The 15,363-nt window shown below is 43.8% G+C and overlaps 1 protein-coding gene across 3 annotated transcripts in view; it reads left to right on the top strand.

Moving 5' to 3' along the window:
- Positions 1-15,363, top strand: part of LOC137422985 (valine--tRNA ligase) — an 83,335-nt gene that overhangs the window by 32,741 nt on the left and 35,231 nt on the right. For all 3 annotated transcript variants that reach the window (XM_078774839.1, XM_078774840.1, XM_078774841.1), the window contains 6 exons: positions 7,123-7,242; positions 8,677-8,785; positions 11,051-11,139; positions 12,423-12,513; positions 12,871-12,995; positions 13,223-13,326. In XM_078774839.1, coding sequence (XP_078630965.1) covers positions 7,123-7,242; positions 8,677-8,785; positions 11,051-11,139; positions 12,423-12,513; positions 12,871-12,995; positions 13,223-13,326 — 638 coding nt within the window. The remainder of the gene's footprint in view (positions 1-7,122; positions 7,243-8,676; positions 8,786-11,050; positions 11,140-12,422; positions 12,514-12,870; positions 12,996-13,222; positions 13,327-15,363) is intronic.

Raw genomic sequence — 15,363 nt, 5'->3', positions numbered from 1 at the left:
TCCACTGGAATGCGGCCTTCTTTCACCACCAGATTACAGATCTCTGTCATTCTCTTCACACCCCAACTTCCTGCTGCCTTCAACATATCTCCCACAACTCCCGTCGGCCCTCCCGCTTTTCCACTCTTCATTGCTTTTATCGCTTCCTCAACTTCCTTCTCAGTTATCTTCTCTGCCGGTCCTAAAACTGGGTTACTCTCTATGTTGCCATCCCATTCATTCTCTGTATTCAACAGCATTTCCATATATCTTTTCCATCTTCCTTTAATTCCATCTGGGTCGACAACGATTTGTCCCACTTCATCCTTCAAGCAATTCACCCCCATCACATCACACCTCTCTTTCGCTATGTGCTTTGCAATCCTGAATACTTCTTTCTGACCCTCTTCCGAATCCAAGCGTTCTCCGAACATTTTCCTACATGCCTCCTGCGCCTTTGCTACCTCTTTCTTTGCAGCCTTCCTGGCTGCCTTATAACTTTCATGCTCTGCTGTTTCTGCTCCCGTACGCTTCGCCTTCTGCCACTCCTTGAACTTCTTCCTCTTGTTACGTGGTCCTCCCGGTAACTACCTGGTCTTGGTGACCCCCCGGACCGTTGGAGGACCCCGCCAGAAAGATCTCTGATTTATACGCTTTCGTAGCGCAATCAATATGAAAGACACAATAATTCAAGTCAATAAGAAACCCCACACCAAGGATCCGGATTACTCAATAATATATTCCCCAATCAATCAACAACCATCAACAATCAATCACCAATATTACTAAGATGGCCATCTCATATATTTCCCCCCTTTCCCCACTCACGACTCCTCAATGGTCACTGTCCCTCACAATGTCTCTGGGCCCCTCCAGACCAAGGTGAAGGTCGACTTCTCCGCACACGGGCGGTTGAACGAACCCCTGGCTGACGTGCTCCAAACGTGCACGTCGCGTACCGGGAACAGCTGCTGCAGCGCACACCTCCTTGCAAAGCAAAGCGGGCAAAGCAAAGCGCGGCTCGCAAAGCGTGCGAGGCCCAAGGTGCGACCCGTACGCGTCCTTGTAGACGTGGAGGCGAACTGTGCCGGACGCTTGGTTCCGTGCACGAACCCACGGCAACTTGACGTGTAACCGGTAATTACCCCGCACAGGTAACTCCTCTTGCCAGACGGGCTTTCAAACGCAGCGTTCCCCACGCTGCTCAATATCGACACCGCTCGCGTCGGAGCTGGGCGATGAGAAGAAGATGGCCGCTTCTCCCGGACCTTGTCTTCTTCTTTTTTTCCGGTTCACCATCCCGTTTCCGGTCTCCTGTTATCCAGAGCGCCTCCAACCATTTAACCACAACAACCTTTAATAGAATAAACATTAATAAGCAATGACCTGAATAGTAATTCACATAAATTCACATAAATCCGTAACACTCTTCTCGTCAATCCTCTTTCCAACTTCATCATCCCACCACCATGTTTCCAAGTGCTTCGGTGGTCCTTTTGTCCATCCACATACCTCACCAACGGCTCCCAACAGACTAGCTTTCATTGACATCCAACCACTTTCAAGCTCAAACACATCATCCTCTACCCTACTCAGCTCTCTTTTAATGCCTCCCTTACTGTCACCTCTTTCACCCTCCACACCTTAATTCTTGGTTGGTACTTCACCCGCCGCGCTCTCCTCGCACCTTTCACCCTTATGTCGCAGCAAAGCTGCCCCAAACCATAATATTTCCACCACCATGCTTTACAGTTGGTATCAGGTTATTGTGGTCAAATACTGTCTTTGGTTTTCGCCAAACATGTCGTTTGGTACTGTGGCCAAATAGCTCTACCTTTGACTCATCTGTCCCGAGCATATTGTTCCAGCAGTGCTGGTCTTTGCCTAGGTGTTCATTGGCAAACTTTAGTCTTGCCCTGATGTTCTTTCTGGACAGCAAAGGTTTCCACCTGGCACACCTCCCATGTAGATCAAATTTGTGCAGCCTCTTTCTAATGGTGGACTCGTGCACTTTGACATCAACAGTGGCAAGAGCTACCTGTAGGTCCCATGATGACATTCTGGGGTTCTTAGAGACTTCTTTCAGCATCTTGCGGTCTGCTCTCAGGCTGAACTTGCTGGGGCGGCCTGGCCTGAACAAGTTGGCAGTTGTTTGGAATCTTCTCCACTTGTAGATGATCTTCCGGACAGTCGAATGATTGATTCCAAATTGTTTGGAGATCTTTTTAAATCCCTTCCCAGACTCGTAGGCATCGATAACCTTCTTTCTGAAGGCCTCAGAGAGCTCTTTTGATCTAGGCATGGTGACGCCGCACACTTCAACAACAAAGAGCAAACCAAACTAAATGTTTGAGGTTTAAATATGACAGGTTCCTCCAAGATCCCCTCTCATGATGTTCTAATCATTTGCACCTGAGCTGGTGCACCTGATTCTAATTTTAGGTATTTGAAGTAGTGATATATGTTGGGGTGTACTTACTTTTTCCACATGCTAAATTTGCATTTATGTTTATTTAAATTATACAATGGACTACAAAATGTAAATGTTTCATGATATTTGTTATATTATATCTCCTTTATCTATCAATATTGTTGAAATGAAGATCAAATAGCTGTATGTTGAAAAAGTCAAAACTTTACATTGGGTGTACTTACTTTTTCACGTGACTGTATAATTATACATATATATATATATATATATATATATATATATATATATATATATATACATACATACACACACACACACACACACACACACACACACACACACACACACACACACACACACACACACACACACACACACACACACACACACACACACACACATACACACATACACACATACACACATACACACATACATACACACACACACCGTCGGACTTTGACATTCTGCGGTCCCAACATTCACTGATTCCGCATGTTCACGGTTTATATCATATGACCTGTTTCTACATTTGCGCTTCACGTATTCGAGGTTAAGAAAACAACCTATTTTCGAAGAATAATAATAAGATGGCACGTGATATATCACGTGCCTTCTCTCCACACTCAAGAATGAACTCTCAAACCTGTCTCCTTCCTCCAAATTCTGGTGGTGTCTGGTCAAATCCGTTTCTGGTGTTTCTTCCCCCTCCATCCCCTCCCTCACCTCAAATGGCTACACAGTTGACACCGGACGTGACAAAGCCGAATGCCTCAACTCTGTGTTTGCCTCAAAATATTGTGGCCCAAACCCATCTCTCTCTGTTCCCACCTTACCCAGTCGAACCCAACTGCTCCTGGACTCTGTGTCCTTCTCTCCTGACAAGGTGGAGAAGCTTTTGTCAAACCTCGACTCTGATTCTGCAACTGGACCAGACGGCATCAGCCCACGGGTTCTAAAATCCTGCTCTGCCGCTCTATCGCACCCTCTCTCTGTTCTTTTCACCCTCTCTTTTGCTAAAGGTCATCTGCCATCATCTTGGAAATCAGCAAACATTACCACTTTACACAAAAAAGGTGCAAAAACAGATCCTTGCAACTACAGACCAATCAGCCTGCTCCCAATTATCAGCAAAGTCATGGAATCCATCATTGTTTCGGATATCAAATCCTTCCTCTTCTCCAATGGCTTGATCTCCGATCATCAATTTGGATTCAGACCAGGTCATTCTACTCTGGACATGTTGCTTCTGCCGTCTCAACAATGGATGGAGGTCCTCAATGCCAAACAGGAAATCAGAGCTGTCTCCCTTGACATATCACATACCTTCGATACGGTCTGGCACCCAGGTCTGCTCACCAAACTCTCCTCCTATGGTATCCATGGAAATCTCGACGCTTGGCTTGCAGACTTCCTCTCTGGTCGTAGTCAACGTGTGGCCCTGAATGGGTTTCTCTCATCGCCCCTTCCTGTTCTGGCTGGAGTTCCCCAAGGTAGTCTTCTCGGCCCTGTGCTTTTTCTGGTCTTCATCAATGATCTCTCTGACTCTCTGTTAAATCCTCTCTATCTCTTTGCTGATGACTCCACTCTCTGCCGCTCCATTCCTCATCCCTCAGATCGGCAGTCTGCAGCCTCCTCACTCTCTGCAGACCTGGACAAAATCACAGACTGGTCAAACAAGTGGAACATGTCTTTCAATCCTGACAAATATCACACTCTTACAATGTCTCTCCAAAAAGACCGACTTGAAAACCCTCCCATCTACTTTCTCAACAATCCTCTCCAAGAAGTTCTGTCGCTCTAGCTTTTGGGTCTCACTATCTGCCATGATCTTTCTTGGGAAAACCACATTTCCAAGCTGGCCTCCAAGGCCAGTCGCCGACTGGGCATCCACCGTCGTGCGAAGTCCTTCCTTGGCACACCTGAGCTCCTCACCACATACAAGGCTTTCATCCGCAGCTCAATGGAATACTGTTCCCCCCTTTGGGCCGATGCTCCTGCCTCACACCTAACTCGGCTTCACGTTGTTGAAACCAAAGTTTTCAGAATCATTGGAATCTTCTGCGATGAAGCTAACTCCGAGGGCCTTTCACTCACTCACCGCAGGCAGGTTGGTGGTCTTTCTGTCTTCTACCGACTCATCTCCGGCCTTGCTCCCCCAGCTCTCTCTGTGCTCTGTCCCCCAAATATTCCTACAGGTCGCACAAGATCTGCCAGCAACCCTCTTATGGTTAAACTGCCAAAAGCTAGGCTCTCTGCTCACCTTCACTCTTTCATTCCCCTTTTCTCCCGCCTCTGGAACAAACTCCCCCACTCCCTTCAATCCCACTCCTCCCTCCAGGTGTTTAAAACAGCTGTTCACCACCATCTCTTATCTTCCCCCATCCAAAACCTTGATCTTTTCTACCCCCGCTAATTCACCCCAGATCCACCTTGTTTGAAATTCCAACTTCTTTCCTGGAAGTCCTTGCAGTGTCCATGTGTTTTATACCTCTCCCACCTCCCCCGAAGCCCTCTCCCTCCCACAGTTCTCTCGATGTCCCTGCTCTCAAATGTTGTGTTTGTGTCCTTCCCCTTCTCTCCCCATCTTGTCTACCGCTCCCCTTGTTTTGTGTTTTTTTTTGTCGGTTTGACTTTTTGTGTGATTAATGTTAGCTCTTTCACGAGCCTCGGTGTTGTATACAAAAAAAGAAAAAAAAGAAGAACACAAACTCATCTCCCAGTCACATATGTTGATGAATAGGATTCTGCAGTGGCCCTAGTGGTCCCACCCCAGACTCTGCAACTGGACCAACTGGAGCGTTGAACACTGAACAGGCTTCTCCAACCAAGAACATTTGGAGTTGATGATGTCAGCAGAGAGCATCCAATCGGAATTGGTCATGTTGGTATTGTTGATAGGTGGTCTATATGGGTTCTTCCCAGTCTCATTCACCTGGTGCGAATATCACCTGAGTGCACAATGAAAAGTTTTGTGGTTCTTTTTAATTCTGTTTTCTGGAAATGCCCCTAATTTGTCTGTTTATAAACTATATTAAAGTTTTATCATTCTAAGCATCTTTTTACTTTTATTATTGTTTATATTATTAATGTATATTATTATTTTGCACTGCAGTACTGTAATGTTAATATTATTATTATCTATTATCATTATTCTTGTTATTACTTTTGCCATTTGAAGTACCCTTGGAAAAATGCCACGATAAGGTGGAACGACGCTCAAGCTGCTACATATTATACACCTTCCCAAGGCAGGAAAAAGCAATAAAACATGGGAATTCCTCTGGATTTTTTGCAGTCGAGTCTTAAGCAACATAGGCTATGCGAGTGTGAAAATAACATCAACTTTTAATCATGATGCAATTGAAGGTCCTGAAGCATTACTACTCATACCCTCTCCCACTATCACCGGAAGCGGTCCAAATTAATTGCATTAATTTACGTCGTCCCACCTTCGGAACTCCAGGTGAGGTGGGTGGTGGGGCAAGTGAAGTCGCGACAACCTTTGCCATATGACCCGTAGTCCCCTTGGCAAGTTTCGTTGGTTGAGATTGCATCGTGATAATTAATGACCGAATACATCAATGTAGAAGATGTATTAAATAATTTGACACAAGTGGCCACATGGTGCACCAAGGACCAGGTTTTGGTGGCCCGACGGAGTTCTTGGTGGCATTTGGCACCCGGGCCACCTCTTATTTAAGTCCCAGTCGGCTGTTTAATTAACACCAGGTGGTGTTGAATCAGCCTATCATCCTTCCGAGGTTAGCAAAATTAGTATCAGTGTTCTGGTAATAAAGGGGACTGCATCAGCGGCACAGCCATGCCCCCAGAGAATGATTACAAACCAGTGTTGAAAGGTCCAATAACAAAAAATGCACTTTCTTATTTAATGAAACTTTGTTTATGCAATCAAAATTGGGGGACGCACAAAATATGGAACGAGTTTTTGGACGAGACAACCAGTTCATGCCCCATAGGTGGTGGGTGTAGGGTCGGAGGGGGAGGCCTTTCAGGTAACAGGAGTCAAAACAAGGATTTTTAAAGCACAAAATTTGATATTGGGTAGGGTTCGAAATTCAGGACCCTAGGATCCCAAGCTTGCCGCTCTAACTGTTAAGCCAATACCAGGCACCAGGCACCAGGCCAACACCAACATGTATTCATTATTAACACATCAAAACAAATTATTAACACCTCAATACACCGTCCTTAAATCCAGAGTGATTTTATTATCCCCACGCTTAAAAAATAAATTAAACGGGGGAATATTGTATTCAGCTTCATCTGTCTCTCCGTCTTACGCTATCTAACGCTATCCATAAACGCTATCTTCTCCTAAACGGTTGGGCAGAAATTCACCAAACTCGGTAGTTCTGATCACCGCATGGCAAGAAGGGCAAGAGCAGTATCACTTTTGGGCCTTGTCCCTTTGGGTGGGGTAAAAAAAAGTCAAAAGGCAAAAAATGCAAGTGTGGGAACATTTTTTATTTTTAATGAAACTGTATAAAAAATCAACTTTGGGGGACGTACAAAATATCTAACGCATTTTTGGATTTGACCCCCGGGTTCATGCCCCAGAGGGTAGGGACTTGGTGTCACAAGGATCAACTCAAAAACAATTTTTTTAACAAGTCTATTAACTTTACTGCTGTGATACACCGTGTGCAATCTGTCATGCATTACCCATTGGTGTGTTCCTTGTGAATTAGAGGCTCAGTAGGAGTGTACAGGAAGCATTTGTGCGGCTCCACGACCTGGGGATCATTTATCGCAGCCGTCGCCTTGTCAACTGGTCATGTCGTCTTAACTCCGCCATCTCTGACATCGAGGTAAATGTATACGGGGAAGAACTCTGGGTGTTTTATTTTCTCACATGATCTGAGGCTTGCAGTGAATCTGCCATACACGTGCACATTCATACATTTGGACATGCAGAAGAATACATGAGACGCAACACAAGACTGTTAGATGAGAGTCACAAATGCAGTCACTGAGTTTGGGGGAAGTACCGTCACTTCTGTGGGCACTATGGGTACCAGCAACATCACAACAATGGTGCCGCCTTTCTCACCGCACTCAGCGAGGCATTTCCTGAAGAGGAATTTCCTCCTCCCCATGGATGCCAACCTATGGGGATTATCTGTGCTCTTAAACTTATAAATGCTTATACTTATACTTAAATAACTTATAAATCCCTGGTGTTGGGCTAGCGGCTAGGGTGCCGGCTTAGGATCCTAGGATCCTGGGTTCGAATCTCGGTCGATCGCCGAATTAATGCCAGGGGGGTTGACTCAGCCTGTCATCCTTCCGAGGTCGGCTAATTGAGTACCAGTTCACTGGTAATTCCCTGTTTGTCGTTAAAGGTGGCAAAAAGGGTTGGCGTCAGGAAGGGCATCCGGCCGTAAAACATTGCTTCAAAAAGGGGACCAAAAAAACAACAACTACCACGGTCCCCGAAAAGGCCAACCCCCGCTTTGCGGGGAAAAATGGCCTCTAAACGGTGGTTTTTTAAACTTAAATGCTGAACTTAAAGCAAGGAAGCAGCACGTACCGTTTTTGAAGTCTTTGGTATGACTCGGCTGGGGTTCGAACCACCGACCTCTCAGATTCGGAGCGGGCGTTCTAACTATTACACCGCCCTTTTAGTGTTATTTATTGCTTTATTTTTGTCTACATTATCATAACCAGTGTGTCGTCTAATCGATGGAAAAGAGTAAGTTATGAGAGTAGTTGTGTAAGGAAAAATGCACCATTTCCTTAATTTCACTAATTGACTTTTTATGTCAGGTTATGAACTTTCTGATCATCCGGGACATATCACCTCTCCAAAGTTTCCAAATATTGTGTGTAATCATACCTTTATATTGCAGCTTTAGTGAGCTAATCATTTATTATTTTTGTATTTCCTTTTGAGATACTGTCATCCTTGCTTCGATCAGCCAGGGCACCTCCCATTCCAGTCCAACGTGATTTTAGCATAAAGTCTGAACTCTGTGTTCACCTTTATATGATGCTTTGATTTCTCACTTTTCAGAGTTCATATATTTGCATCTTTAAAGTGTTTAATGAAAGTTCATCTCGATTGTGGTTTGAAATGTGAATGCGAGGAAGAAGAGGGGAGCGGACTTTAAGATAGAGATTGTAAAAATGACATAGGGCATGGAATAACATGGTGATAATGTGGATAGAAGAAGGTAAGAGGGATAATTTGACAGCGGATTTTCTAAATATGTTTAAATATCCCTTTGTTGTGCTTGCTGCAGGTGGATAAAAAGGAACTCGCAGGACGGACAATGCTGTCCGTGCCTGGTTACTCCGAGAAAGTAGAGTTTGGCGTGCTGGTCTCTTTTGCTTACCAGGTGGAAGGTTCAGGTAATGATGTTTGAACTTTGCACTAACACCTTCTTGTGTTATTTTGCTCTGACACAGGGCTAACACTCATGCATCAGTCACACCTCGTTTCCCACAGCGGTAAACATACCCGTATCAACTTTTAGTTGATAAAATCTATTGTTTATATCTTGTCTGCTAAAAATGCAGATAGCATGTGAATAAGTTGGATTAACAGAGAAAATCGGAAGATTCTCAGTTGCATAATTATTCAAACCCTTTGCCTAATTAACCCTAAATCACTTCAGGAGTAAATTATATTTGTTTGAAAGGTTACAAAATAAGTGTAATAGTTTTCACCTGTATGTAAACAGTGCTATGCTTTAACTTACAAATTGGGTTCCCCAACTTATCTAAGGAGTTTTAAGGGGCAACTCACTTGGGTCAACCAACAAGGCAAACCTGAAGACCAAGGAGCTTAGACGAGGACCAAAGAGCAAAAAATCCAGCCACGGAGAGGCGCAGAGGCAGTCGGCACCAACTAGAGTCGGTGTACACACCTGGGACCTGTGCAATCCCGGGAGCTAGTCACAGCCGTGGTGACGAATGCCAGTCAAAGTCTGACGTGAGTCAGTCGATCACCAGTCCCTGATGTGAAAAAGCACCCCATGTTCTAAAGACGGTGGTGTGAGCTCAGGACTTGCAGCTGCAAAAGCATGCGGCACCACTCTACATCCACTAGGTGACCCCCGGAGAAGGATATAACCACCTTTAGAGGCCATTTTCCCCCGCAGAGCAGGGGTTGGCCTTTTTCGGGCACTGTGGTCCCATTTTTGAAGCGATGTTTTATGGTCGGATGCCCTTCCTGCCGCCAACCCTGTTAGTCGCCTTTTGCGACACACAGGGAATTACCAGTGAACTGGTACTCAATTTGCCGACCTCGGAAGGACGACAGGCTGAGTCAACCCCCCTGGTGTTAATTCAGCGATCGACCGGGATTCAAACCCAGGATCCTAAGGTGGCACCCTAACCGCTAAGCCAACACCAGGCTATCCCCCGGAGAAGGATAGGCCACATGAAAACCTCTACACCTTCATTTCTGTCTGAATATTTTGTTGTCTCGTGTCCCCAAACAGGTCCATATGTTAAGTTGGATGAAGATAGTTGTTTAGTTTGTCTTTGTCTTGGTTAAGTGTGTACTGCCGATTGGGTCTTTTTTGTTTCTCCCTATTGGTGATTGATTCCTGTATTCCCCCTCCCTTTTACAATTTATTGAACCTGTTGCATTTTAAAAGCACTGTCGCTGTGGTCGTTGAGTTGCAGAATTGCACTCAGGCATAACCAAATTCTGTTTAAAGCCAACGTGTGTGTCAAGCTCTGGTTCGCAGGCAATTTATTTGGCACAATCACGTCTCTCACCCATGATTGAAGGAAACAACCAATCAGCTCTCACATAATCAATTATCCCCAGCTGCATCTAGGACTTTATAATCAATAACCCCTTAGGTCTTCGAGCCAAAGAAAGTTGCAATAAGCTATACAAGATAAGGCTTTTGCCATTTTAAACCCTACCCGGGTTCCTCCACAGCTGCAGACAATTACAAGTTGCGCATGCATGAGAATCCCAATGCTACACACACCCACTGGCCATCAGACCGGTTTCATCACTTATTTGCGAGCCATCAACAACAATGTAGACAGAAACGTGCATAGGGCTTTCCTGTTGATCTATTGTACATGTGGCTTGATTGTATGAGTTTGTCTATAAAAAAGCTGGTTTTTTTATTTACTTTTGAGTTTTTTGTTTTTTGAGAAAGAAGGCATTCCCATTTGCAAACTCAAATGGCACTCTTTAGAGTGAATACCTCCGCCAGGCTGAACAGTTTACGTTTTGTATCTTGCTGATAGGCCAAAATCGAATCTGCTTGTTCTTGTCACCTATCCAACTCATCCACCAAGTTTTGTCATAATCCATCCATAACTTTTTGAGATATCGTGCTGAATGTCGTTTTGGCCTTATCACTCAATGGTGGAGAATCACTTTAAAGATTCTTGTCTGGATCCAGATCCGGATCTTCACAAAAATCAAAGCAATTTCTCCTTGCCGGAGACCCAACCTGTCCACCAAATTTCGGCTGAATCTGGCTCCACCTTTTTGAGATATCCTGCTCACAGACAAACACACAGGGGTAAAAGCATAACCTCTGTTTACCTCCGATGGCAAAGGTAATAACCTGTATTTTCCAAATGCAACTATTGTCTGCCCCATTCTTGTACCTCTTCCTCCCTTTTTGTGGTGACATGCAGACGAGGAAGTAATTGTGGCAACAACACGAGTGGAGACTATGCTGGGGGATACGGGTGTCGCAGTGCACCCTGATGACCCTCGTTACCAGGTGAATGAATACATTTTGGTTTGATAGAACAATGGAGGCAGTCGTCTTGTCATGGTGGGAATGAAATCCATTTTTGAATTTGAAGTGATCTCATCATCATTAATTTTCACATAGAGGATTTGTGCATCTTGCAAAACGGTCTCATGGAGGATTGGTATGATGTGTGTTGTCCAATGGTTCCTTAATTAACCTTCTCACAATTGATTGACAACTGAACTAAAGTTTTTACCTTCTCCACAGAGTAGGATGCCATGTATTATAAGTAGGCTTTTTGGGTAAATTGAATAAAATGTAAGGAAATTGGTATTAAGCTACCGTATATATTACAACCTACTAGCAGGGGCTACCCGGCACTGCCCGAAAGGGATGGGGGTTAGGGTGGTTAACTGCCCTGCTGGTTAAACTTTTTCCGGTTTGGGACGTGTTGGACATTGAAAAGCTTTGGAGTTATTGGCCTCATGATGGTTACCTTTAATCTGTGGGCCAGTGGCAGCACTGCCTGGCCCCACATCCCAATGTACACTTTATAGTGGCCTTTCGTGGCCTCAAAATGGACGTTAAGGCCAACATGTGATAACTTAAAACCTTGCCCAAATTCTGAAGTCCCGACACCAAAATTTGGAGCTGCCAGGTGCTGCGGTTTGGCCGTCAAAGAATAACATACAAATGCACAACCACTTGAAAATATTGACAGATTACGTGTTCATGAGTTGATAAAATGCATGAGATTAGTATATGAGATAAAAAATATTTGATTTTCATCATGAGTGGTGGAGCGAGTGCGTACACACACACACACACACACACACACACACACACACACACACACACACACACACACACACACACACACACACACACACACACACACACGTAGATACTTTGAGACCTGGTAGGTCTCCAATCCATCTCCTGAACATATCTGTCAACAACAGCAACTTGCACTCACACACACACACAAAAACAAATTTAACAAGTTTCACATATGCGAGAAAATTAAGCATTCACAGATTGGTTTTGGCCACTATGTTGAGTCAGAAATTCAGGAATCTCCAGCAATTCAGGAATCTCCAGCAATTCAAGCCAATGAATCAATGTGTTGCATTTACAGAGGGCACGTGATATGAGCAAACTCAAACCGATTTCATTGAAAATGGATTTTCGTTTCTTCATTTAGTTAGTGGAATGAAACCTTTTTGGATACAGTTTAACAGAATCGTGCATTTTTGGCAATATAGCATGAAAACACAATTAATTTTATGTTGCCGTATGCATGACGACAGCACCTTCATGGAAAGTTCGTGTTACACCCTTTTTGCCAGCGTCGCCTTCCTGTTGTGTCTGACTCTTTTGTGGACATTTCCTTCGGCACAGGTATGAGACTGTATCGCATCGTAATATAACTCGAGTCTTCATTGTTTTGGTGGATTGCAGTTCTAGCTTTCCTATGATGTTTTCAAGTTGAAAAGCTGTTTATTGAAAACCTATGGTGTTCCTATGTGCATCGTGCAAAACCTACGTGCATCGTGGATTCGCCAGGTTGGGGATTTAAATGAAGCAATTGTTCATCGTAGACATCGCACACAACCGCACGTTCAAAATATGACGTTTCAAAATATGACATTGAAATAAATAAATAAATGTGTAAGTGTAAGTGTGTAAGAGGTATTAATTGCGCTATAAATCGAGTTTAGCTGCATCTTGGTAAGAGGCGTTCTTATACCTATCCAGGTGCTGTTAAGATCACACCAGGGCATGATCACAACGACTTTGAATGTGGACAGAGGCACCAGCTGCACGTCGTGACCATACTGGATAATAACGGCTGCCTTATCAATGTGCCACCACCTTACCTGGTACGTGAATCCATATCGTGAAGCTGCTTTGCTATGATGCAGACACCCTTGCCTCTGATGATGAATCCAAACTTGACCTTTGTTGAAACTAAGAGATGAAGAAGATGAAGTGAAGATTGAGACTTGAGGAAAGGTGTAAAATCACAACTGCAAATGATGGTGCATTAGGAAATGATGTATGATAAATGGGAACGTTAGAGATGAGGCTATGATGGTACTTTGCACAGGGGATGAAGCGATTTGATGGACGGAAAGCTGTGCTTGCAGCACTAAAAGATCGGGGCCTGTTCCGCGAGGTCAAAGATAACCCCATGGTAGTACCAGTGTGCAGGTGAGTTCTCAAGTTAAGTTGCAAATGAGGTGACCTTTCTTTTGGCACTTGTGACCTTTGCTTAGTTGGTTTCTGAGTGGTGGAGGTTGAAAGAGTCTGATTTCACAAAAATGAGACGCCAGTGACATATGCCCCCATTAACTTCTACTCTTTTTCTCCTCTGAACTGTTTCTTCATCAAGTCTGTTCAAAACTGTTCATCTGAGCAAGCTTGTATAAATTATCCTCACAGCTGATGGATAACTGTTAAATATTTACATGCAACATGTCAAGCCAATGCATGTCAAGCGAAATTACTTCAATTTTGTCCTTCTTTTCTTGGAAAAGCAATTTATAACCAGACTCGTTGGCGTCGTCTCGGAGCGTCTGCTTTGATTCTGGAAGGTCGGTAGCTCAAACCCTGGCCAAGTCTTGCCAAAGACTTTTTTATGCCTCCGCAGTCCTTGTGTCTGTGATAGGTTTTCGTTACTGCGAAAACTTTAGAATGGCTTGAGACATCCAAGTCAAACTTGGTACAAGTATGTATAGTGACGCAAAAATGAACTGATTACATTATGGGGTCAAAATGGCAGTCGTCCCATTAGGTAAAAATTCTGTTGCTGCGCTAACTTGTGAACCAGTGATGGGATTTTGACCAAAATTGGTGCAAGTATATATTATGATGAAAAGATGAGCTGATTCGATGTCAGCATCAAAGGTCAAAGGTCATATCAGGTAAAATATCAGGAACAGCTGACTGGATTTAAATCAAACTTCGTACAAATATGTATAATGATGTAATAATGTGGGTGGAGGCATATCGGCTGGCATCGTGACGTCGAGGAGTGCCGTTCTAGTTTTCTAAATAGTACGTGCTGCTTCCTTGCTTTGACGGTCAGCATTTAAAAGAATAGAGCATGGACAAACAACGTTGGGAAGGCAATGGCAAACCACCCAATATAACCCTTGCCAAGAAACTGCATCAGCAGCACCGATGCTAAGTAAAGAGTACGGTATTTTATTAGTCTCCTGCTGGTCTCACCGGAGATAGCTCACTATAGGTTTGATGACTATAGGTTTGTTCTTCGTCTGTTTGTCCGTCCATCCCACCAGTGGTTTTCCAGACTTTTTCCCCCATACTCTTTAACATAAGCACTACCGGTCAAAAGTTTTAGAACATCTAAATTTTTCCAGTTTCTATTGAAATTTATGCAGTTTGATGTCTCAATGTACTCTAAAATTAAGCATAGAACAAATAAACAATTGGAGATGAAAAAGAAATCATATAATCATTTTGTTTAACAAAACTTAATTTAAATTTTTGACTCGGCAAACTAGCCACCTTTTACAGATATAACCACCGAACACACTCGCGGCATTCTTTCTGCAATGGAAATCAAATATTGTTCGGGATGTTCTTCCCAAACTGTTGCAGAAGTTCCCACAAATGTGTTTCACTTGTAGGTTGCTTTGCTTTCACCCTTCTGTCCAGTTCATCCCAAACCAGCTCGATGGGGTTTAAGTCTGGAGACTGTGCTGGCCATTCCATGATTTGAAGCCTACCGTCTTGTTCTTTTCCTCGAAGGTAGTTTTGTGACATAGCCTGGAGGTCTGTTTAGGGTCATTATCAAAAGGTGTCGCACAAATAAGAACCAATATATGGACAGTTGCACATTGTGGAAATTTTGCAAGTTATTTTCTTCTTAGTAAGTCTTTGATGGATGGTTTAAAGAAGATAGGTGGTGGGCTATGCACTCTGAAAAAGTTGTCAGTATAGTAAATAAAATGATACACAATGAAAATGAATGGTCGAGATGTGCATAGTGGTATTTTGAAAATGTAAGACTGAGGAGAGAAAAGCCTACCAGGATTGTGTGATTACGGAATGAGAGAAGATTGATGTGGATGTAATCTCGATGATGTGAACCAGCAATGATACCCGCCCTATGGGCGGGGCTTCAATTGGGAGGCCCAAATGAAAAGGCAAAATATCCCACATTGAAGCCCTCTCAAATATTGAAGCCCTCTCCCTCCCACAGATCTTCCGTTGTCCTTGTTC

This window comes from Myxine glutinosa, chromosome 3 (assembly GCF_964187855.1).
Source record: "Myxine glutinosa chromosome 3, kmMyxGlut1.1, whole genome shotgun sequence".
In the NCBI taxonomy this organism is placed as follows: domain Eukaryota; kingdom Metazoa; phylum Chordata; class Myxini; order Myxiniformes; family Myxinidae; genus Myxine; species Myxine glutinosa.
This window is presented reverse-complemented; position numbering and strand designations above follow the sequence as displayed.